General features: G+C 36.9%; 1 protein-coding gene across 1 annotated transcript in view; it reads right to left on the reverse strand.

The window, feature by feature from the left end:
• Positions 1-24,989, reverse strand: part of TOP2B (topoisomerase (DNA) II beta) — a 67,305-nt gene extending 42,316 nt beyond the window's left edge. The window contains 4 exon segments of the mRNA NM_001258386.1: positions 6,243-6,306; positions 11,086-11,176; positions 12,607-12,762; positions 24,930-24,989. Coding sequence (NP_001245315.1) covers positions 6,243-6,306; positions 11,086-11,176; positions 12,607-12,762; positions 24,930-24,989 — 371 coding nt within the window.

Below are 26,360 nucleotides of genomic sequence, written 5' to 3' on the forward strand. Positions count from 1 at the left end.
ATAAGCAGAGTTAAGGGCTTAAAATAGCTTAAAGATGTATCAATTAATTTCCATCAAAAGTAACCAGCATAAATCCGAGTAATTATAAGCCAAATGCCAGCCATTACCAACTGGAGACATTCACTCATCTTTCAAGAAAATACTTGCTGTAAGACACACATTTCTATCCCTGATTCATAACTCAAATAAGGATCCCCAAAATCTGTAAGTAATATTGCAAAATTTTTCAGGAAAAGAAACTCTTTTCAACAGTAAAAAGCAATGAAGCTTTTATTAGAACCCAGCTATCAATTCCATTTTCTTTTCATACACGTCAGCCATGACCTTCCTGCTTCATTTTGCCCGTCAACCACCTGTGAACTACAAACTCTGCAGGGTCAGTGGCCATGGACATTTTCATTTCCCACCTGACTGCTGAGCAGTACAGACAGAAAAGGAAAAACAGCCTGAAATGTATTCTATTCTCTGCCTAAATGTGAGAAGGTTGTTTACATTGTGTCCAACATTTTTATAAACTAACTTTACTGGTTTTAAAACATGTTAAGTATCACTATTTTAGGTCTTCTAGGTATTTCTATCACAAAACCATCCATTTTAGTCTAAATGGTATGAAGTATATGCTTCCTACAGCTAATAATAACTTGCCATAGGCAGTGGTCCTAATGGAAAAATTTGCCTGCCTTACTGTTTTAGGTAGTATATACCATGATGCCTTTACCCATTTAAGAGCCAAATTTGCAAAGAAACACAGCTTCATAATCAACACTGAGAACTATCTTCAAAAGCTACTATTTGGGACTTCCCATTGTGGCTGAGCAGATTAAGAACCAGACATAGTCTCCACGAGGATACTGGTTCAATCCCTTGCTCAGTGAATTAAGGATCCAGCATTCCCACATAGGTGCCAGATGGTGCTTGGATCTGACGTTGCTGTGGCTGTGGCTACAGCAGCAGCTCCAATTTGACCCATAGCTTGGGAACTTCCATATGCCACCAAGTGAGGCCCTTAAAATTTTTTTTTAAAAAGCCACCATTTGCCAATCTAATAAACAATTATTCTGTTTCACCCGCATATATATAGGTTAATTTCTCTAGAGTTACAACTAAAAAAAAAAAAAAAGTTACAAAAGCAAAAATGAAAATCAAAGATCCAGGAGGAAGTTAATTAAATCAAAAAAGCTTTTTTAAAAAGAAACTAGAAAATAACTTTTGACACATATTCTTTCCCCAAATCAGCAAAACAACTTCTCTTTCCCTCACTCTACAATATGGGTTCAACTCTCTGAATCACCAAGACTCATATCTTGCTATCATTTCTATTCATATCTTCCTGTTCATTCTTTAAAGTCATTTAGTTATGAATATATTAGTTTGTCCTTTTAGATTCACTTAATCAGTATCTAATCTTCCTTCATTCCAAATGCCAGTATGAGTCTAAATTAATATCACCTTAAATACTGATGATAGCAACAGCTCTAACCATGGAGCTATCCACTCCCCTTAAACAATATTCTGCATACATAACAATGATGGACTCTCCACAGCTTTCATAACATTATTTTTTGCTCCAGTACATAGCAATAGTTCCATGTTTTCTATAAAATCAAGGTTAATAGTCCTCTATTGCACGTTCAAATCTCATCATCCATACATATCCCTACTTACAGTCAAATTTAACTACCACCATTCTGCATCATGCATTATATTTCCCTTCAAATCAGTTTTTTTACTTGTCCATGTTCATTCTCAATTCTTCCATTTTTTTTGTTTATGGGTCTTTCTCCCTTGCCCATAATATCTTTTTCCTCTCTTTGTCTAGCCTTAACCTCAAGGATCAATTTAAAACTTCAGTTCTCCCACAAGCCTTCTGTCCAGCCTAAAACAAGGTTTCTCAACCTTCCTTATGTTGAAATGTGCAAAAAATCTAAATTACTAACTGGGGACCTTAGGACATAATTAGGTTGTGCCAATTGTGGGTAAACACGCTGGACAGACAGAGTACACAGCTGAATACTTAAGTATGTAACAGTTTCAAATCAGCTACTGTACTTTACCTTGTGTGTTCTCTCTCCACAGGTAAATACAATGGGCCTTAGAAATAAGGGCTGTGTTTTGCACTACCCTTTTAGACTTCCAAATAGTTCCTAACTTGGGCTTAAAACCTATAACTTATTAAGTACTTTTTTTTTCTCTATTAAGCTCCAAGACATTTCATGGAGCTTAACAGAGAAGAATTCTGAAGGAACTAAAGACAGACAACAATTGGAAGATTACAGATCTTAAACATCTGACACAAAAGTCAATATACTCACGAGAAAACCCTAATTTTTAAAAAATCTTACTTAGCATATGTGGTACTATAATTAAAATAAGGCAGTCTGTAAATTCATTATCTTCATCACAGTTTCAAAAAAATTAAGGCTTAATACCTCATACATTCCATAAGCCTAGATGTGTACGAAACAAACTTCCTATCAGAATCACTGCTCTATTGGGAAATTCCAATTTATTTCACTTCCTAGATCTGGTACTAATTTCCGTAATCTCTAAACAATGATTTGGAATTCTACAACTGAATTATTTGCTCCATCAATAATGTTCACAGAAGTACTAAGAATGATGTGTTTGAATAGAAATAAAGTTTCAAAGTGATTAAAGCTAAAAAGAAATATGGAAAACAATCTAAATACCCAAGATTCATCATTAGAAAGAAGTTAAATAAATTATGATATACCGACCTAATAAAATGTTTAGGAATAGTTAAAAAGCATTAAGGAGATCTGTGTATGTTAATAAGGTAGGCTGTCCACAGTATGTCAAACAAAAATAAAGAGATAAAAATAGTATAGAGAAGGCCATTTTTTAAAATGTATATACATACATGTAAATATATTTCAGTATGAGTATTACTTTTTGAAAGCTACAGCTTTAAGAGTTCCAGCTCTAAACTAACAAAAATACTTAGGCTAGAGAAATAAAACTCTGGTTAATTTGTTTTCCATGTTGGTTTTTAATCAAACAGTTGGCAGCAAGTAAGCTGTTTCAATACTATTATATGTTTAATAGATTTTAAGCACCCCTGTAAGAAGTTGCTTCAAATTCTCTTTCTAGAATTGCTACCCAAATTCTGCATGGCATCCCTTATTAACCTATTCCTATGTCTTTTAAAACCATGGCTGTTTACTTAAATTTTATCCTCACATCACAGAGTATTATTGAAAGAGAAAGAATAAAAGCTAAACTGTGCTGTATATCCTTTATAATTAACCTGTTAACTATCAAAATTTAGCCTCTCTTTTACATAAAGAGTTCATGTACACACATGAAGAAAAATAAAATCTGCTATACAAAAATGAAGAATTAAACTCAAAGAATATAAAAATTAACAGCAGAGAAAAATGTGTCAGTAAAATTAACAGCCCAACAGCACTGACCCCCATCTGATTCTACTTGAAAATGATTTGTTAGAAATCTAAGTTAGGCAAAACGCACATCTCTAAAATAAAACTTATTTTTAAAAAAAACAGCATTAATCCTGTAATATATGTAGTAAAGAAAAATATAAGGAATGACTTTACAGGAGAAAATTCACAAAAGACAAAATGTTATTGTTAAAATTGAGAAATGAAATATAAATAAATACTAAGGATCAGCAATGTCTACCAAAACTGATGTCTACTGCCAATTTTAAATGTGTGTGTGTGTGTGTGTGTGTGTGTGTGTGTGTGTGTGTGTGTGTGTATAGAATAAATACCTTAAATAAAAGCATCAGAAAGATTCAAGATTCTTTCATCAGCAACTTGGATATAATGGAAAAGTAAAAATAGGAAAGGAGAGGCGAAAAATATACCCTACCTTCAACCTTTCTTTCTTAGAGTAGTTGAGAATGAATTTTTGTTTTATATTGAAATAAAAGAATCTGCTCTCTAGCAGTTAAAATGTCAAGATAAATCAAGAAAAAGAAACTGTTATCAGATTACAATTAAAAACCAAATAAACTGAGTTATAGTTCTATGTCACACTTATGCCCACACAAAAGTGTCTGGTGAATTCCCATCATGGCTCAGCAGTAACAAATCCGACTAGGATCCATGAGGATGCTGGTTTGGTCCCTGGCCTCACTCAGTGGGATAAGGATCCAGATCGGGCATTGCCATGAGCTGTGGTGTAGGTTGCAGGTGCAGTTCAGGATACCACATTGCTGTGGCTGTGGTATAGGCCCGCAGCTGTAGCTGATTCAACCTCTAGCCTGGGAATTTCCATATGCCATGGGTGTGGCCCTAAAAATCCACAAAAAGAAAAAGTTTTGTTGAATGAAAAGGGATTGAGGAAGAGAATAATTTGGTACAGAGTTGTTTTAAAGCTCACTTCTTTTTTTATTTTGTTTTGTTTGGCCACACCTATGGCACATGGAGTTTCCCATGCCACAGCAGCAACCCAAGGCACTGCAATGATAACACTGGATCCTTAACCCACTGTTAAGGCAACTTCCAATACAGCTCACTTCTTGATCACTTCACTATGATGGGATTTTATGTAAGCTGTTTTTTAAATCCACATTGTTAGATCAATGTGGCCAAAAGAATTACCGTAAAAGATCCAAATTTAATCATAACCATGTCCATCAAGAAAGTATTTAAGACCCTCTTCCTTAGTTTTTAGTGGGAATCTTTCATTTACAATGTATTAAAAGCTTAGATATCAAACATTCAACATCTGTTACTCTTTACTAGCTCCCCTAAAACACAAATCATTTTTAATTAATAATTTCTTAATACAGAAGAAATCTTAACAGTGAAAATTCCCTTATCTTAAATGTCTGCATCAGTGGCAACTTTTAAGTGTCCTGTGCATCTTAATACATAAATTCTCAAAAATGTATTTGTTACAGAAATGATGCAAGTGAAAAATAAACAAGAAAAGGAAGAAAAAGAAAAATCAAGAACAGTATAGCTATGCAGTAATATTTTCATATAAGATACAGTCAACTTCATGGTATAACCAAACAGAAATTACTGTCTTATCATTTATCTTAACTATGTCCTCTGAAATTAGATTATTGACAGTAAAGCTATAACAGAATTATTAAATTTTCATGTTAATGAAAAATTTTTAAGTCATGTTAAATTACTGATGAAATTATAAAGGATAAATGTAATATCTTACAAAAGGTATACTGGTGAAAACATGATAAATGTAACAACTATATTTCTATCTTAAAAACTTTATTATTTGCCCTCCCCCTCAGCCCTCTGGAAAAAATGACCACAGTGATTAACTGAACAACTGGTATATATTCTATAATACTAGCAGCTCCCAATTAACAACTGATATTGTAAATAATGGAAAAGGCCAAATACTGATCATTAAAAAAAGTAAATTTAAGCCACAATTAACTGGAACAACACTAGCAATAGCCCTTAGCCTTGTGCACCAAAGCAAAAGTAAGAAAGAAAAGATTGGGAGCCTTGTGCACCAAAGCAAAAGTAAGAAAAAGATCATGGCTCAGTGGAAATGAATCTGACTATCATCCATGAGGACGCAGGTCCGATCCCTGGCCTTGCTCAGTGGGTTAAGGATGCAGAGTTGCTCTTAGCTGTGGTGTAGGTCACAGACGCAGCCTGGATCTGGTGTTACTGTGGCTGTGGTGTAGTCCAGTGGTTGCAGCTCCGATTTGACCCCTAGCCTGGGAATCTCCATATGCCACAGGTGTGGCCCTAAAAGACAAAAAAAAAAAAAGAAAGAAAGAAAAGATTGCGTGATTATCCGAGCACCTGAAGCAACATCTACAGCATCAAAGGAAAAAAGTGGGGGGGGCCTTCCCGCTGTGGAGGCACCGAGTTTGATCCTGACCTGGCACAATGTGTTAAAGGATGTGGCATTGCCACAGCTGTGGTATGGCTCATGGTTGCAGCTCAGATTCAGTCCCTGGGCTGGGAACTTCCTTATGCCATGGATAAAGCCACGAATAAAGAAATTTTTTTTTTAATTTTTAAGGGAGGAAAATGGTCTCCAAGCCACTCCCATAAGGAAGTAATTTGGAGGAAAAAAAACATGAATGACAGAGGAAGCTATAAGAGGATGGCATTCTGGCCAAAAGAGGCAAAAATAACAAGGTCTCAAGCAACAGGAAACTAAAGAGTACTAACTCTACAAATTACTCATTTGAGGAATGTTCATAAGTTGGGAACTATCTGAATAAAACAACTTAGCCTAAAAAATTAAACTTGAAATATACTTACGGATCAATAGAAACTTTAATGCAGGTCATGTTCTTATCCCTCTGTTTATTGTCAGCTGCATTAACTACAAAATTAAAAAGTTACAATAAATAAATACAACATGGATACAGCTACATGTGATCACTAATATAAACATTTACATATGGTAATAGTTAATCGAAATAAACACTGCTAACTTCTAATACAAAACCTTTTTTTCCAAATAATGGTCCAATGTTTTCTAAATAATTTCATATTGCACCAAATCAATTACATCTTCTACCATGAAACAAGGTTGCAGGGGGGAGTGATTTTGTGATATACAAAAACAAACATGAAAACATTTGTAGTTCACAATCCCCTATACAGGTCTAAAAGTAAAAAAATAAATTTTAATTAATTTTAGCTTGGTAACAAATAACCACTTTCTCTCAATCTCCTTCAATAAACTAGTGATTTTTATAGACAGATTGAGCTGAAATTAGTTATTTTTTCATTAGAAAGGCAGTCTTTGGCAGCCTTAGAAATCAGAATTTTAAATCTTATGAACTATATAAGGAAATCAAAAGGGAAATTAAAAAATACCTCAGGACAAATGATAATGAAAATACAACATTCAAAATAAATGGGATGCCACAAAAGCAGTTCTTAGAGGGAAATTCGTAGCAACAGGCCTTCTAAAAAAAGAAGAAAAATGTCAAATCCACAGCTTAACCTACCACATAAGAGAATTAGAAAAAGAACACACAAAACCTAAAGTCAGCAGAAGGAAGGAAATTATAAAAATCAGAGAGGAAATCAATAGAGACTCAAAAAAACAATAGGGAAAAAAAATCAATAAAACTAAAAGTTGGTTCTTTGAAAGGATAAACAAAATTGACAAACCTCTGGCCAAACTCAGCAAGAAGATAAGAAAAAGAACTCAAAGTAAGAAATGAAAAAGGAGAAATCTCAACAGATACTGCAGAAATACAAAAAACCATAGCAAATACAATGAGCAATTATATGCCAGCAAATTTGACAACGTAGAAGAAATGGACAACTTTTCTAGAGACATACAGCCTACCAAAAGTGAATCAAGAATAGATCAACTGAACAGATTGATCACTAGAAATGAAATTGAATATGTAATAAAAACTCTCTCTACAAACAAAAGTGCAGGACCAGATGACTTCACAGGCAAATTCTACCAAACATATACCCATCCTTCTTAAACTTTTCCAAAAGGTTCAAGAAGAAGGAATACTCCCAAAGACATTCTATGAAGCCACCATAACCCTAATACCAAAACCAGACAAAGATACTACAAAAAAGAAAATTATAGGCAAACATCTTTATATGGATACAAAAATTCTCAAAAATTTTAGCTAATCAAATCCAACAACATATAAAAGATCATACACCACAACCAGTGGGGTTTATCCCAAATTCATAACGATGGTTCAACATAGGAAAAATTAATCAATGTCATATACCACATTAACAAAAGAAAAATCGAATACCTCATGGTCATCTCAATAGATGCAGAAAAAGCATGTGACAAAATCCAACATACATTCACAATTAAAAACTCTTACCAAAGTTGGTATTGAGGGACCATAACATAATCAAAGCCATTGACAAACCCACAGCCAACGTCAATATTCAAAAGAGAAAAGCTGAGAACCTTTCTGCTAAAATCTGGAACAAGACAAGGATGCCCACTCTTACCACTTTTATTCAACATAGTATTGGAAGTCCTAGCCACAGCAATCAATTAGACAAACAAAAGAAATAAAAGGTATCCAAAATGGAAGAGAAGAGGTAAAATTGTCGCTCTATGCAGATGACATGATACTATATATAGAAAACCCTAAGGACTCCACAGAAAAACTATTCAAACTGATCAATGAATTCAGCAAAGTAGTAGAATGCAAGATTGACAATCAGAAATTGGTTGTATTGCTGTGTACTAAAAATGAAACATTAGAAAAGGAATATAAAAATACAATACCTTTTAAAAATCACACCCAAAAAGATTAAATACCTAGGAATAAATCTGACCAAGGAGGTGAAAGACATATGCTGAGAACTATAAAACATTAGTCAAGGAAATAAAAGACGATTCAAAGAAATGGAAAGACATTCCAAGCTCCTGGACTGGAAGAATTAATATCGTTAAAAAGACCATACTACCCAAAGCAAACTACAGATTCAGTGAAATCTCTATCAAATTAGTCATGACATTTTTCACACAACAATCCAAAAATTTATATGGAACCATAAAGACCCAGAATTGCCAAAGCAATCCTGAGTAACAAAAACCAAGCAGGAGTCGGGAGTTCCCGTTGTGGCTCAGTGGTTAACGAATCTGACTAGGAACCATGAGGTTGCGAGTTTGATCCCTGGCCTTGCTCAGTGGGTTAAGGATCCCACATTGCTGCATAGGCTGGCAGCTACAGCTCCGATTCCACCGCTAGCCTGGGAACCCCCACATGCCACAGGAAGTGGCCTACGAAATCGCAAACAGACAAAAAACAAACAAACAAACAAAAAAAAACACCAAGCAGGAGGCATAACTCTCCCAGACTTCAGACAATATTACAAAGCTACAGTAATCAAGACAGTGTGGTACTGGTACCAAAATAGACACAGACAAATGGAACAGAATAAAGAACCCAGAAATAAACTCAGACACCTGTGGTCAATTAATCTTAGACAAAGGAGACAAGAATATAAAGTGGGAATACGACACTCTCTTCAACAATTGGTGCTGGGAAAACTTGACAGCTGCATGTAAATCAAGGACACCAGAATACACCCTTGCACCATGAACAAAAATACTCAAAATGGCTTAAAGACTTAATAAGACAAGACACCATTAAACTCCTAGAAGAGAACACAGGCAAAAAACTCTCTGACATCAACCATACAAATGTGTTCTTAGGTCAGTCTCCCCAAAGCAATAGAAATAAAAACAGGAGTTCCCATCGTGGTGCAGCAAAAACGAATCCAACTAGGAATCATGTGGTTGTGGGTTCGATCCCTGACCTCACTCAGTGGTTATGGATCCAGCATTGTCATGAGCTGTGGTGCAGGTTGCAGATGCAGCTCGGATCTGGCATTGCTGTGGCATAGGTTGGCAGCTGTAGCTCCAATGAGACTTCTAGCCTGGAAACCTCCATATGCCTTGGGTGTGGCCCTAAAATGCAAAACAAACAAACAAACAAAAACCCTATAGAACAGGAGAAAATAGTTTCAAATGATGCAACTGACTAGGGCCTAAAGTCCAAAATATACAAACAACTTATACAACTCAACAGCCACAAAAAAAAACAAACAAACAAACCAAAAAAACCCAACCCTACTGAATAATGGTGAGAAGAATGGAGTAGAGATTTCTCCAAAGAAGACATACAGATGGCCAACAGACACATGAAAAAATGACATCACTAATTATTAGAGAAATGCAAATCAAAACTACAATGAGGTACCACTTCACACTGGTCAAAATGGCCATCATTATTAAGTCTACAAATAACAAATGCTGGAGAGGGTCTAGAGAAAAGGGTACCCTTCTTCACTGTTGGTGAGAATGTCAATTGGTTCAACCACTATGGAAAATGGTATGGAGGTACCTCAGAAAACTAAATATGATCCAGCAATCCCACTCCTGGGCATCTAATCCAGACAAAACTTTCATTGAAAAAGATACATGCACCTCTATGTTCATTGCAGCACTATTCACAATAGCTAAGAGATGGAAACAACCTAAATGTCCATCGACAGATGAATGAAATAAGATGATGTGGTATATATACACAACGGACTACTCAGCCATAAAAAGAACAAAAAAGTGCCATTTGCAACAACACAGATGGAACTAGAGACTCTCATACTAAGTGAAGTTCAGAAAGAGAAAGACACATACTATATAATATCACATATCTGGAATCTAATATATGGCACAAATGGACCTATCTACAGAAAAGAAATTCATGGACGTGGAGAACAGACTTGTGGTTGCCAAGGGGGAGGGAGTGGGATGGACTGGGAGTCTGGGGTTAGCAGATGCAAACTATTATATTTAGAATGGATAAGCAATGAGATCCTGCTATAAAGTACAGGGAACTGTATCTAATCACTTGTGATGGAACATGATGGAGGATAATGTGAGAAAAAGAATATATATATATATCTGGGTCACTTTCCTATATAGCAGAAATTGATAGAACATTGTAAATTAACTATAATAAAAATTAAAAAAACAATCTTACAAACTATAACTAATAACATGTTTATATACATTAACCACTGCTTCAGTAAAATGTGCTATCAAACTGAACTTCAATAATAAAAGGAAAAAGTTCCTGATACTGTGTAGTCTAAAAGTAAAGCTGATGGACAATTGGCAGACAAAAGTGAAAGATACAAAATATAAGCAACCAGTTTTAGCCTCCCATTCTTTTCCCAAAGACCAAAATAAGCTTCAAGAGATCCACACAACCCTGTAGGAAACCTCAAGTGGCACTGATGAGGCAGGAGAACATGGAGTCTCCATAGAGAATCCTTGGCTAAAAACACTTTTTATCAGCCCTCCCAGGTGACTGGGATGTAGGAAACCCCCAGATGACTGCACATACAAGACCACAGACTAACCTTGGGATTACTGACAAATACAAGACATTCATCTTACAGATGAACAAACACAAAAATATGGTGTTCCTAGACAGGAGAATATTATAGCAGATAGTATAAGTTTTTGAATAACATTTATACTCAACATAGATGACTTTACAATTTATAAGTCTGGCTTTATATATATACAGATTATATTATGATTATCAATAGAAACAGATACATTAAATCTTAAGCAAGTACTCACCCAAAATCTCATCAAAGATCTTGTATAAACCTGGCACAAAAGTAACTTCTCTGCAATTCATTCCTACATCTTCATCATACACCCACATTAGCTGCATTGAGAGAAAAATTCAAAAGAACTTATAAGGTAAATAAGGTAAAGAAGTGCTTAACATCACCCACTTTGTCACTTAGTGTGCAAATACGTAGATTTTCAAGCTAGGAAAATGTATACTATTTCAGTTGCAGTCAATCTCACTGTATTCATATGCAACTTAATCTCAAAGTTTAAAAATTGTTTCGTATCAACTCTATTTTTACTCATACATAAAAGTCAGCCTTCATATTAGGCACCAAGAATTATTAGAAACAGTATTTAAGGAGTTACCATCATGGTTCAGTGGAAATGAATTATGACTAGCATCCATGAGGACAGAGGTTCGATCCCTGGCCTCGCTCAGCGGCTTAAGGATCCGGCATTGCCATGAGCTGTGTGTGGTGCAGATCGCAGACCCAGCTCAGATGTGGTGTGGCTGTGGTGTAGGCCAGCAGCTACATCTCCGATTTGACCTCTAGCCTGGGAACCTCCATATGCTGCAGGTGTGGCCCTAAAAAAATAGACCCAAAAAAAAGAAAAAAGAAAAAAAGAAACAGTATTTAAATAAAATAGGGAAAAAATTACATTTACTTTCCCCTTTTACTTCACATGTTGTATTTTTCTATAGTATAAGCAGCAGGGTAAAAGAATATGAACATGGCATTACTATGGAGTCAGACGCCTACCTTTGAAGCCTATTTCTCACTAGTTGAAAGATCTGAGCAAGTCACTTAAATTTATTTAAGCTTTGGGGTCTCATTTACAAAATGGAAATAATAGTACCTACTTCCCAAAATTGCTGTAATAAGGTAATTTGTGCAAGCCAAGTCCATAGCAAGCTCTAATTAACAATCTTAATGTATACATATAAATTCTAGAATTTAAAGTAATTAACCACAGTATGAACTTACGAACTGTTTTAAGAACTTTTAAACAGTTCATATGGCATCATTCTACTGTCCAATTCTTCTCTATACTCTATACTTCTGATGGTTTTTATCTCCTTTTTTAATCTCTAGTAGGAAATAAAGGAGTCCCTTTGTGGCTCAGTGGGTTAAGAACCTAACTATATCCATGAGGATGCAGGTTTGATCCCTGGCCTCACTCAGTGGGTTAATGATCCAACGTGGCCTCAAGCTGTGACATAGACATAGGTCGCAGATGCAGCTTGGATCTGGCATTGCTATGGCTGTAGCATAGGCCAGCAGCTGCAGCTCCAATTCCACCCCCCAGCTTGGGAACTTCCATATGCCAAAGGTATGACCCTAAAAAGAAAAAAAAAAAAAAAAGGAAATGAAAACATTTCTACCTCTTGGATTGCTCTCCCCACTTTGCATATTATCAGACACATGAAATTATGTACTCACAAACACATACTCACAAAAATTTTATTAAAAAGTAGATACAGATACACAACTCCTAATTCCAATAAAATTTAATAATTACCTGTGTCAATGGCTCCACTGACCCAATGTACGTATCAGGACGAAGGAGGATATGTTCAAGTTGTGTTTTTTTCTGATACACTCTCTCAACAGATAACTTCTTTGAAGAATCATTTTTGTTTGCAGTTTCTGACTCTTCCTTTTTTGCAGCATTGTTCTGATCAAAAAGAGTCTAAAATTAACCAAAAAATCAAATTTAAATAACCTACCAAGGGGTAAACTAAAATGTATATGGACACATGATATAGGTTTTCTCTTTGACAACAAAATTATCTTTCAGACTGAATTTTAAGTTCTAGAGAAATACAGCTCTATTTACTGACAGCTGAACTCTTTTTATAATATAATGTGAAACTTCAGTTTTGACTGAGCCCCAAAATGTAGGTATACATAGTTACCAGAATAGCTAGAACAGCTTATAATTACTCAATTAAAAGAAGAAATATTTCCCAATTATGTAAGATACCAGGCTAATTTTTGTGATCCTAAAAACTTTCCAAGGAATGTGAGTTCTGATCAGGTTTTAGGTTGACAATGACTAAAGTTGGCTGGCTGCAGGAGTCCCCAAAGCTTCCAGATTTAAGTCCCCTGCCATTAAGCTTCTGAAGACTATAATAAATAAAAAGTGGGCAAAAATAACCTACAGGAAATAGTAGGTTATTGTAAGTATATGTACATACATATATGTAGCATGTACTGACATGGTTGAGGATGCTAAAATGGTTTTATGAATCTCAAAGTTCACACTTTTGTAGGTCAAGCCAATAATTCCTTACATCCAGCACTAGGTGCCCCATTACTGAGGCATCCTATGATTCCAGTTTCTCTACCAATTCCAAAGAGGCAGAAGTTGGTGATCCTAATTCTAATTCCTACAGCAGATAAGGATCCCAAACAAAAACTCCCACAGTTTGGAGATTTCCCTGTCTTCTTTAAAAAGCAGCAGAGAACACATTTCTCTCCTTCTGGAATTCCCTAATACTGACAAATAAGACACCCCACTAAAAGAAAGTTATTATGATGGTCTGTTTTTTTTTTAAGAGTCCAAAAAATAACTCAAATATAAGACACAATGAGATAGTTCCATAGGTGTTTGAATTGCAGTATAAATGAAACAATAACAAATAATGGAAGACAGACTATTTTAATAAGCAATATACTACTTCAAGACTGAGGCACAATCATCAACTTTAAGTTATTATTTTAAAAAACATGTCAAATAAACAGTTAAAAATCAAAATATATATAACTTCTGAGTACTCTAAACCAGGAAAATAATTTTGACAAACACTATGAAAGTTCAAACATCAATTATAATCTTCTAATGCCATAAATTTTACGTAAAATTAAAGAGATTTTCTTATACATTCTTTCCCTTATAAAGTTACCATTAACACTGCTCAGAGTCAATTAAGAATAGCTTTGGGCATAAGACAATAATTCTATTTCCTAAGTCTTCATATTATATTTCTCTCAAAAGTTAGACAATGAACTAGCTGACCAGAATAATTAATTCAATCTTTTAAATTGCCAGATAGTCTCCAAATTTTTAATCATGTTCCTTTCTTTTCATGATAAGATCATTGATTTATAGAAACAAAACTGAACAACAAAAATGCAACTGATTTTTTAAATGGGTCCTCAAAACAAAGATCATAATGACTGAGATAACACTCTAAGAAAATGCTTAAGCATGATAAATGCTATCCATTCAAAGGTGGATAACAGCAACTTCTCATCCTTTGACTTAGAATTGTTCACAATTTTGGCGTAAAGTTTCAGGAACTTGAAATAACCATGCAAGTCAAGGCTTTCCTAGCCCAAGCAAATCCTCCAAAACAAATCCCACCACAGAGAAAACATTTTTAAGATTAAACTCAAACAGAAGCTAATTAGGATGAGTTAACACTGAGCTAAAGTGATACACAGGTATGCAAGACAGAGGGTGAAGCCCTACTTCAGTCCTTCTTCAAGATTGTAAACTTTGCTACATCCCCTTACAACCATTTGCTACCTCTTCTTCCCAAATGGGTACATGAGAATAAGGAATGTTTAGTTTACACCTACCAGATCCCCAACAAGCTCAAAAAGTTGTCATTCTTGCTAAATAATGTCTCAAAAAACAGAGATTATGTAAATATAGTCAGCTTTGTCAGATTATAATTTGTGCTTTTCTCTAGGAAAAATATATAAACATTAAAAAATAAGCGTGACAGTATGCTTAAAACATTTTATGCCAAAATATTTTTTCCTAAGCATCATATGAGAAGTGCTGAGGAAAGAAAAAAAGGTACCATTCTATTTCATGTAATGAAAAGGAATATGTATTATTTATAGAATATAATACAACAGGTGATTTGTAGATATTTCAAATCAACTCTCAATTATGATACCATATAATTTCTAAAACTTCATATAAACCTTTAAGCCTGGATATTTTACTGAGTAAATATTTTCATTACCTATACCAAAGAATAAATAGATGTGTTAATTATAAACTTCTATTACTATAACTTTTATATAAAATTATGTTAAAAATATATAAATTTATATATTATATATAATTATATATTATAAAATTATATATAATCAGGTTTGTTTTTGTTTTTTAGGGATGCACCTGTGGCATAGGGGCTGGATCAAAACTATAGCTAGAAGCCTACACCACAGCTTCAGCAACACAGGATGTGAGCCATGTCTGTGACGGGCACAAGTCACAGCAATGCTGGATCTTTAACTCACTGAGGGAGGCCAGGGATTGAATCCGTATTCTCATGGATACTAGTCGGGTTTTTAATCCACTGAGCCATGACACAAACTCCATCAGGCATTTTTAAATTAGTAGCTTATTAAAACTATACTGTTCAGTGAACAAAGTTATGAAGAAGAGTATAAAAATATGAGCCCATTTTCATCAGAAAGAATATATATATACATGCCTAGGAAAAAATGTGAACTATACCCAATAGACTATCAATACAAATTATTTGTGAGAAGTAGAAATATTTTTCATTTTCTTTTCTGATAGGCCTTTTCTAATTTTCTACAATGAACATATAAAGTATTTTAAAAGCTTAGTAATCTATACATGTCAAAACATAATTAAGCTAGAATAAAACTGAAGATTTTTTTTTTCTAGAGGCACTGTTTGTACTTTCTTATGACTTGGGCAGTTCCAATTTATTCACTAGAATCTAGGCAAAACATAAGTGAAACCAAAACAAAGAAACCTGGAGGTCCTGACAGTGTAGAAGAAGAAGTGGATACTGTGGCCGGGTTTGCCTCATACCTGCCTATTCTCAACTCAAAAGACAGTCTGCATGCTCACTGACCCATGGGCAGCAAACAGGAGGTTCTCTCCTGAGAAACTGTTAGATTTTCTGACAGAAGCCTGGATTGTCTCTTGCACCTCCTACTTACTAGCAGAAGTGCCCCCTGAGTATTGTTCAGGCTGCAAAAAAATCTGAGGATAAGGGGAGAGAGGGCAACTCCCTCCCCCCATTTAATGGGATGACCCCATCCCTAGAACAAACGAGACTGAACACTAACACCCTTGGCCAGAGAACAGAAAAGTTAGGAGAAAAAAATGTATTGATCACCTCCTCTGTAATTATTAATAATAGCTCTTTAAAAGTCACTGAACAGAAATTCAGTTTAAACACTGTTGCTGATAATATTTAGAAAAGAGATTAATTAGCTTCAACAAAAACAGCCCAGCAAACTTTTATCTACACACTTATAAAAGCACTCTCAATCCCACAGATGAAGAGTGATATATACTTGATACCTATAGGCTGAGAGAATTTGCTCATTTTAAGTGTTGGAAATATTTTTTAAATGATTTAACCTTTTCTTATCTTATATGTTAATAATATGATATATTGTACTACAGTAGCTGCACTAAGTATTGCACATTGAATAAAAATTAATGGTATGACCTTGAAAATAGTCAATTACCAAGAACATTCTGAATAAATTTTCATTAAGGTCTGATAAAATTGAAATCTTATAAGTTTGTTTGTAATTTAGTTTACTGCCTTTGTGTAGACAAATTACTAAACTATTTATAGTCATAAAAAATTCCAGCACCCAATTACACAGGAATCTAAGCACTCAGGGCAACATTTTCATTTCCATACAAAACTAAAGACAGTGAACATGCAGAATAAACCCATATTAAGATAAATATCCTCCACATAACTAAAAAAAAAAGTTTATTATTTGTGATTTACATATTTGATGATTCCATAATTGACTTTTGCTAAACTTCAAAAGTTTACTACCATGTGGAGCAATGCATTATTGAAATTTTTAAAATTTTAACAAAATATCAAAATACATAAAATCTATTTTAGTCTGTTTATAGCACTTTTGCAACATTGCTAACTCCTAATAAAATATTGATTCAATACATAAAATCCAACCTTTATCAAGGATATTTCTAATCAACCATACCCCAATAAAATTAAATTCCAACAAAACAAATTCCTAATTTCCGAAAGAGTCGTGTACCAAGATCATTCTGTAAAAATAAAGACTTCTATTCACAGAGTGGTCACCTGAGATAGCAATTTGGGGCGATCACCCAGTTTCTGTTTTTCTGTATGAGAATGAATTGCTGCCAAAGAGGAGAAAAGAGATGGTTTGCCAGTTGGTGCAAAAAAAGGAACTGAGCCACTCATTCACAAAAATCTCACCATCACCAAGCCAACAAGAGTGGGACTAGCAAAAGCTTAGCAATAAGCCTCTTCTATCTTCTAAAAATGACTCCCTCAGATTTCATTTTATCCTTTTATAACATCTCCTCTTCTTTCCTCCCTCAAAGCTACCATGCTTTGATATTCAGTTTAGCCATATTTCACTCAGATAATCATGGAGAGAGGCATGTTACCTGCCCACCATTCATGGGAAAAAAACAAAAACAAAACAACCTATCAATGCTTCTTTCATCAATGTGCCTCCAGAAATGCCCTTCCAAACCAAGGGACAAGGAGAGAGGTAGAAGACAAGAGATGTTTATTTAATATTATAAGAAATGCTTAAATGTCCATGGTGAAAAAAAAAAAAATACTTTCTCTTAAAGGTATCCAAATCAGAAAAAACAAGTGAAACTGTCACTAATTACAGAGGAAATGGTATTACATAGAGTAAACCCTAAAAACATCACAAAACTATTAGAAAAACAAATTTACTAAAGTTGTAGAAAACAAAGTCAATATACAAAAATCTGTTGTTTCTATAAACTAACAATGATCAGAAAGAAATTGAGAAAACAATTATAATTGCATCATTTTACAATCACTTTTTATTGTTACAACTGCAACAAAAATAAAAATGCCTAGAAATAAATTTAACCAAAGAGGTAAAAAAACAAACAAAAAAGCCTGTATACTGAAAACTTTAAGACATTGACAAAAGGAAAATAAATGGAAAGGTAGTCTATGTGCATGGATTAAAAGAATTATTGTTAAAATATCCATACTTCCCAGGGCGATCTGCACATTCAACACAATCTCTATCAAAACTCCAACATTTTTTTCACAGAAATAGGCAATCTTAAAATTTATATGGAACCACAAATGACTTCAAATTGCCAAAGCAGACTTGAGAAGGAAGAACAAAGCTGGAGGCATCACACTTCTGAATTTCAAACTATATTATGAAGCAATATAGTAATGAAAACTGTATGGTAATGGCATAAAAAAAAAAAAAAAAAAAGACACATAGATTAACGGAACAGAATAGAGCCCAGAAATAAACCCATGCATATATATTCAATTACTTTACAACAAAGGATTCAAGAACATACAAGTGTGAGAGAGCAATTTCTTCAATAGGTGGTGTTGAAAAAATTGGACAGCCACATGCAAAAGAATGAAATTGGACTCCATCTTACATCTTACATCACACACACAAAGTAACCTAAAAAATAAACATCACAAACAAAAAGTAACTCAAAAATAAACAAATGGGAATACATCAAACTAAAATGCTACTGCACAGCAAAGGAAACCATCAACAAAATTAAAAGGCAACCTACCAAATGGGAGAAAATATTTGTAAATCATGTATCTGATAAGAAGTTAATATTCAAAATACATAAAGAACTCATACAACTCGACAGCAAAAAAACAAAAACAACAACTTGTTAAAAAATGGGCAGAGGATCTAAGCTGAAATTTTTCCAAAGACATACAGATGGCCAACAGCTGTATGAAAAGGTGCTCAACATCACTCGTCTCAGGGAAATGCAAATCAAAACCACAATGAGCTATTACCTCACACCTGGTAGAATGGTTATTTTCAAAAAGACAAAAAATAAGTGTTGGCAAGAATGTGGAGAAAAGGAACCCTTGTGTACATTGGTGGGATTGCAAACTGGTGCAGTCACTATCTAAAACAGTATGAAAGTCCCTCAAAAAACTTAAAAACAGAATTACCATATGATCCAGCAATTCCATTCCTGGGTATTTGTATGAAGAAAATGGAACACTAATTTGAAAAGATATATGCACCCCCCCTTGTTCCCTGAAGCACTGTTTACAATAGTTAAAACAAGGAAGCAACATAAATGTTCATCAGTGTTTGAATGGATAAAGAACATGTGTTTATATATAATGGAGTATTATTCAGCTTTAAAAAAGAGCAAAGTGTTGGAGTTCTCATGGTGGCACAGTGGTTAATGAATCCAACTAGAAACCATGAGGTTGCGGGTTCGATCCCTGGCCTTGCTCGGGTGGGTTAAGGATCCGGTGTTGCCATGAGCTGTGGTGTAGGTCGCAGACATGGCTCGGATCCTGCGTTGCTATGGCTCTGGCACAGGCCAGTGGCTATAGCTCTGATTAGACCCCTAGCCTGAGAACCTCCATATGCCAAGGGAGCGGCCCAAGAAATGGCAAAAAAGACAAAAAAATAAAATAAAAAATAAAAAATAAATAAAAAAGAACCAAGTGTTGCCATTTGGGACAACATGGAAAGACCTAAAGGGTATTATGCTTGGTGAAATAAGTCACAGAGAGAAAGACAAATACTGTACAATCTCAGTTACATGTGGAATCTAGCATAAAACCACCAAACTCACAGATACAGAGAACAGATTAGTTTTGCCAGTCAGTAGGAGGCAGGGGCAAAATGGAGTGATGGTGGTCAAAACATAAAAACTTCCAGTTATAAAATAAGTAATCCTAGGGATGTAGGTGACTATAGTTAATAATGCTGTGCTGTATATCTGAAAGGATAGATTTTAAAAGTTCTCATCACAAGGAAAAAATGTAACTACACATGGTGATGAATGTTAACTAGACTTATTGCGATCATTTTACAATATAAAAAAATTCTCAAAAAAATTTAATAAGAAAATTTCCTCAGATAAAAGAAGTAAAAATACATACCACCAGATTTTTTTTTTAAAGATATGTATACTCATCTAAGAGCTTACTATGTGCAAAGAAAGCATCACAGGAATTATATGAATACTCTCAACCCTTATAAAAGCCCCATGAAGTAGACCCCATTACTAACAATTCTCTTTCACCAGCAAAGAAACTGAGGTCTGGAGAATTCAAGCTAACAAAGCTAATACCTGAAGAAGCTGAATTATGAAACCAGGTTATATGACTTTGTAGCCCATACTTTTAAAGAGCACTATATGCATGTCAAGATAATCCATACCCTGAAGAGGAAGTGTACTCTCTAGCTTTTCCTGAGAAGGTGAAATAAAGGTTGGTAGAAGGAAATATATAGGTACTCCCCAGGAAGCTTTTTTTTATCCAGTGATATCAAGGTGTAAAAGACAAATTGTTTTGGTTTTTAATGTTTTTAAGGAGGGGGAATGTATAAATGATGGTTAAGGACATAGGCCTGGTTTAGGAGTTCCTGCCGTGGCTCATTGGAAATGAATCTGACTAGCATCCATGAGAATGCAGGTTCAATCCCCGGCCTCGCTCAGTGGGCTAAGGATCCAGCGTTGCCATGACCTGTGGTGTAGGTGGCAAACATGGCTTGGATCTGGCACTGTTATGGCTGTGGTGTAGGCCAGCGGCTACAGCTCTGATTTGTCCCCTAGCCTGGGAACTTCCACATGCCTCTGGTGCAACCCTAAAAAGACTAAAAAAAAAAGAAGAAGAAAAAGAAGAACAACAAAAACAACAACATAAGCCTGTTTAAATCCCACCTTTGCCTTAGCCATGTGTCTAATAGTTAATTACTTAATCTCCAACCCTCTGTTTCCTTCTTTGCAAATGGGAATAATTATAAAGATTTCTTCTTGAAAGCTGGATCCCATTTGTATTAAGATTTTTAAAAATACAAAAGAAAAATATAAAAATAAAAAATGTTTAAAAGAGGGTTTTTAAAAAACATACTTAGTAAAATGCAACTGTTGCTAACTACTGGTGAACACACCTACTTCTATTCAAAAAGGTTAGCAACAGTTCACAAAAATTGTTTCTAAATACTGCTCCAAGAATGTATCTAAAGAACACTGCTACTTAACCACTTGTCCTAATAATGAGGGAAGACTTCTCAGTAAGTTAGTATGTCAATTATCTAATTAGTAACAGTAACTGAGGTGGGATTATGTATCCAGCTCTTTGCCAAGACCTATAAAGGATACAAACAAGTAAAATAGATGGTCTCTGACTTCAGTTTATAATCTAATGGTTAAAAGTATCACACATGAAAGTTACATTAAAAGGAAAGACCTGATGTTTTATGCTCCCTAAGGGTAACAGAAAAGGATGAGTATAAACTGAAGGAAAAAAGTTAGGTGAGACTCTGAGCTAGTCTTGAAGAGAAATTAAGATTTAGACTGGTAAAGAAAAGAGAAAGAGATATTCCCGAGGGAAGATGAGCATGCAAAGTGAGAAAAACAAACATGATGTGCAGAGGACAGTAAAGAGGTAAATCTAACTAGGAGCACTGTAGGGAATAAATTTTAACTGGCACATAGCTTATGAAAGAACTGACTTGAAAAGTCTGGTTGAGTATTTTAGACTTGCCATTAATGAGCCAGTAAAGTTCTTAAACCAAATCTTTAAACAACACTAAATATACAGTGATGTTTCCTGAATTAGAAATATTCACAGTCAAAAACATATTTTATATTTCATTGAATGTTACTTAAAAAAAAAAAAACCTACAATGTGGAGTTCACACTGTGGTACAGTAGCCATGAGAACGTGGGTTCGATCCCTGGCCTTGCTCAATAGGGTCTGGGATCCATTGTTACCGTGAGCTGTGGTGTAAATTGCAGATGCAGCTTGAATCCCACATTGGTGCGGCTGTGGTATAGGCCAGAAGCTGTAGCTACAATTAGACCCCTAGCCTGGGAACTTCCATATGCCAAAGGTGTAGCCTTAAAAACTAAAAAGCAAAACAAAAAAAAAACAAAAACAAAAACAAACAAAACACACCTACAATGTTAGAGAGAAACACTGAAAATACTTAGGAATGAAGTGATGTATAATTGATATAATTGTTGGGTTTGCTTTGCTTCAAAATACTGAGAAGGGGGAAGGTAGGTGACCTTGAGTTGATAACTACTGAAGCCTGATGATAAAGGGTGGCTCATGATTTTATAAGCTTAATATTTTCCATTGAAATATTTGTTTTAATCTACCGAATTAGCGTAGTACTGGGAAAAGATCAATATTCACATAGCAATTAACTCTATTTTAACATTTCCACAAATTTATTTTTTGCAACCACTGAAACATGATAAAAAACTGACTAAAGAAAAATTATTGGGGTGTACAAATCAAAGCTTTACAAACTAAAAGTTAATTCAAGAAATTCTGCTTGCTTCAGAGAAGCCTTCATAGCTGCTGTCAGTTTTAACTCAAAATAGTTTTACCCAAGAACTTCTATTTTTCAGTTTTTAATTAAAAAAAAAACTTCAGATACACAAATCAAACACAAACCAAATATACGATTAAAAGAAGTTAATGTCCACCTTAAACCATTTTGCTTTGGGATTTCAGATACTGAAAAGTAAACTTTTGTGCAGTAATGATATTAACACTACATACTAGCACACATCCCAAAAGAAGTTAACACCAGCAACACATGGCATTACCACCCCCAGCCCCCTACAAAGAACAGTATCAGGGACTAATTACACCTTTTTTCTGTTACCCCTAAAAAAGGAAGCAATAATAACACATTTCAATAAAGAAGAGAATAGGTTGAGAAACAGATGACCTCTGCAACAAACCCCTGAACTCTTGCAAAGGAGTAATCTGCCTTCATTCTGGCTCAAAGATATTTTATGCAAAAGCAACTCTGTTCTTTCAGTGTTCATTTCTTGAACTTCATCAATAAAAACAAACATTTAGGAAGCCTAGAACTATGCTATGAATATTATCTCATTTAGTTATCAAAGCAACTTTAACAAATGAAGAAACAAACTTATACAGGTTAGGCCCCTTTGTGCAAAGTCCTGATGACTATGCGTCAGACAGGATCTGAATCTACGTCTGCCATCAAAGTCCACACTCTTAAACACCTCTCTTGTACTGCTCCTCAAATAATTAAACTATAGTCTATGGTCAATGATGTATATTAAGGACACAAAAATATTCATATAATCTGACAAATGTAAAGCAAGCATCAAATCTTAAGACAGATTTATGGAGTGACTGTCTTTTTCATAAATTTCTAATTCAACAAGAGAATAAGTTATACATAAAAGATTAAGTGGTCTTTACTTATTTTACTATATTTCCCATAACAGTTTTATAATAAAAATATTGAATCAATAAGTCGATTTTAGTTTCAAATGAATTTTTCTGATACTGAATGAGACCCTCTAAGTTTCATGAAATTTCTTAGTAAATTAAGGGAAAATTTCCTATGGAGCTTGAATGAAAAAGTGGTCATTCAATCATCTTCAAAGTTAGGTGACAGTAAACTAAAATACTGCTATTAAATGGTAAAGCTAACCAATTCAATCTCGGAGCAAAATGTTTATACCATTACAGAGAATCAGAGGTCCTCAAAGGAAACACTGATCAGGCCTCAACACTCCCAAACAGTGAATGAGACCCATCTGGCTAAGTTCATTTTCAGAAGTTGTTTGATTTCAGTAACAAGGCTAAAGGCCATCAATTTTAGAAAATGCTTCTTTTCCATTTATGCATGCCTCCTCCACCTCATGTTCACATGGACTGTTAACTTATTATCTGACATTTTATCCCTCCTGGCTCTAGTCTGTTCATACTACATTACTGAAATAACCTACAGAATTTGGCGAGATCCAACAATAAGAGTCTGGCGAGTTATTTTGCAAAGCATCTTGGCATACAAACATGAACAGTTAAAATATTTTTGTTATCAGTAACATGCTTGTTACAAAGAATACTTGCCAATACAGCAGAACTGCTACTCGACTCACCTAAAGCTCATCCAAACAAAGAGAAAAATGAAGAACTTAATAAAAAATGCCAATTTGAAAGTTTACCTAGGTGTTTTGAAAAAGCGAAGGTCCATTGAAAGTCCCTGAGAAACGCAACGCGTTTTATTTTTCTCCTGGATACCTAGTCAGTTGGCTGAGCTGGACTTTCCGTGCGTGTAGGAAATGACCCTGGTCTGAACTCTATGCTGAGCAAGTGAAATGCGGGTGAATTATCGATCCGCCGTGGGAATCAGACCTCTCTAGGTCTTCCCTCCTCTACTACTTCCTGGCAGGAAGTGAGCGCCAAAACCCTTTAACTCCTGAACAAATGACTTTGGTCGCCAATCCAACAATCTCCATTCAGCCCCCACCCGGTTTCACCTGCGATGCTGACGCAGGTGAGCCCTTCTTGGAATAATCCCACTGTGACAGATGGACGATCTACAGTATATCAACTGCTGTGAAAGGGCCACCCCGAATGCACCGTCGACTAAGACTCTCCGAACCGCAGTGAAAAAACTGCTGTAGCCGAATTCCCCACCAAATCCATTCTTCTTTTGAGAGATCAGAGCGTCAGGAATGGTTGCATTTGCAACACATATGCGCGCGCCCCTCTCCCCGGGATTATTTTAGGGCACATTGGAGAAAGTGCTGACCCACACGGACACACACGCATTACTGCCATCGGATCACCTCAGGTGCCTGCCCTGGAAAGATGAGGCGGGGCGCCTGTCCTGTCCCTGGCTGGTCCCCCAAAGTTTCAAGTGCACAGGACACTCCCGAATCCCGAGCCTCCGGAGGCAGAGAAGAAAGAAGGGCGGGAGCTGAGGTTCTGCAGCGGGAGCCCCGACCGGCCCAGCTCAGGACCGGACTTCCCCGCCCCCGCCCGGGAACAATGCCGCGCCCCGACCCCCGCGCCGCCCGCCACTCACCACCCAAGTCAGCGCCGCGTCGCCGCCGACTCCCGCGCCTCCGCCGCCCGCCTTGGCCATGGCGCCCGCTCCCGGGCCGAAGCCGCGCCGCCTCCCGCGCTGCCGCTCCGCACCACCGCCCGGCCGCCGAGCCCTAGCGGCGCCGCCCCCCGCGCCCCATCGCCGAGGCCCGGGCGCTCGCCTAGCTGAGCCCGCCGAGGAGGCCGCGCCGCTCGCAGCCCTCAAACTCGAGGCGCGCGGCCGCGCCGCCCGGGCCTAGCGCGGCCGCCCAGGCGGAGGCGCGCGAGCAGGAAGCGGGCGGCAGCGGCGGCAGCTGGGCGGCGGCGCGGCCTCCTGCCCGGGGCCCGAGCGCAGGCGGCGAGCGGCCGGCAACCCGGCGTCCGGACGTGGCGAGAACGAGGAGGCGCCCGGTCCTTCCTCAGGATCCTCGAAGGCCGCCGCCCGGGGAGCAGGAGCGGGTGGCCGCTGCCACAGAAGGCGCCTGCGTCGGCGGATCGGCAGCCCGACTTCCTCACACACAGTCGCCGAGAGGGACAATGAGCAGATCCGCCGCTGCCGCGGTCGCCTCCCTCTCGTCCGGCATAACACCGCACACACTCTCACTTGGGGGAGGGCTGGGGGGCCGCGGGAGGGAGGGCGCGGCGGCCGGCTGTCAGTCACGCCGCAGCGTCCAATAGGGCCCTGTTGGCCAACCTGCCGACCAATCACAAAATTCTATGCCCCCGGAGGGGCGGCACCCAAGGGCACACGTCATTGCGGGTAGCAACCGAAGGGAAGACTTGAGGCTTTTTTGTTTGTGTGTGTGGCCATTTGAAGGGAGAGCAGGGGCTGCTGTCAAGGGTCGTTGGAGGGCGGCAAAGGGAAGGGGTCGAATTGGTCTTTGGTTGTCTTTAATCCTTCAAGCGTGCCTTTGAAGATCTGCTGGCGAAGCCAAGGAGCTTCTTTGCCTGGGGCCGCGGGGGCGGGAGGGGGGGCGGGGGCAGGAAGGAGCCGGAGGCCGTCCCGAAGGGGAAAGTATTTTTAAAGAGCGGTTGTAAACCACAGGCAGCACGTTGCAGATCGCTGGTGCAAGGAGGGCCGATGACCTCCGCTCCCCAAGCCCCGGGTGGACGCTGCTGTAAAAGAATTCTTGCTCAGACCTTCCCCTCCTCCATCTCTTTTCTCCCTGTCCTTCCCTTACCTCAAAAGAAAACTGGTTTAGTTTCAGGAAAACTGCTTTTAAAGAACTTAAATGGTAACAGAGGCACGGAGAACGTTCTCAGGAAAGAATGCCAGGTGGGTTGAAGGTTCTATGCTACCCTTTGATGACCTTCTCTCTCCTCTGAACAATGCAGAGATGTCACTGTCACGTCTCATTCTCTTCTGTCCAGAACTGTGCCCGCTGCCTCTAAGCGCTCTAATTTTTTAATTTTCAAATGCACACTAAGGAAT

This window comes from Sus scrofa, chromosome 13 (genome assembly GCF_000003025.6).
Source record: "Sus scrofa isolate TJ Tabasco breed Duroc chromosome 13, Sscrofa11.1, whole genome shotgun sequence".
Lineage (NCBI taxonomy): Eukaryota > Metazoa > Chordata > Mammalia > Artiodactyla > Suidae > Sus > Sus scrofa.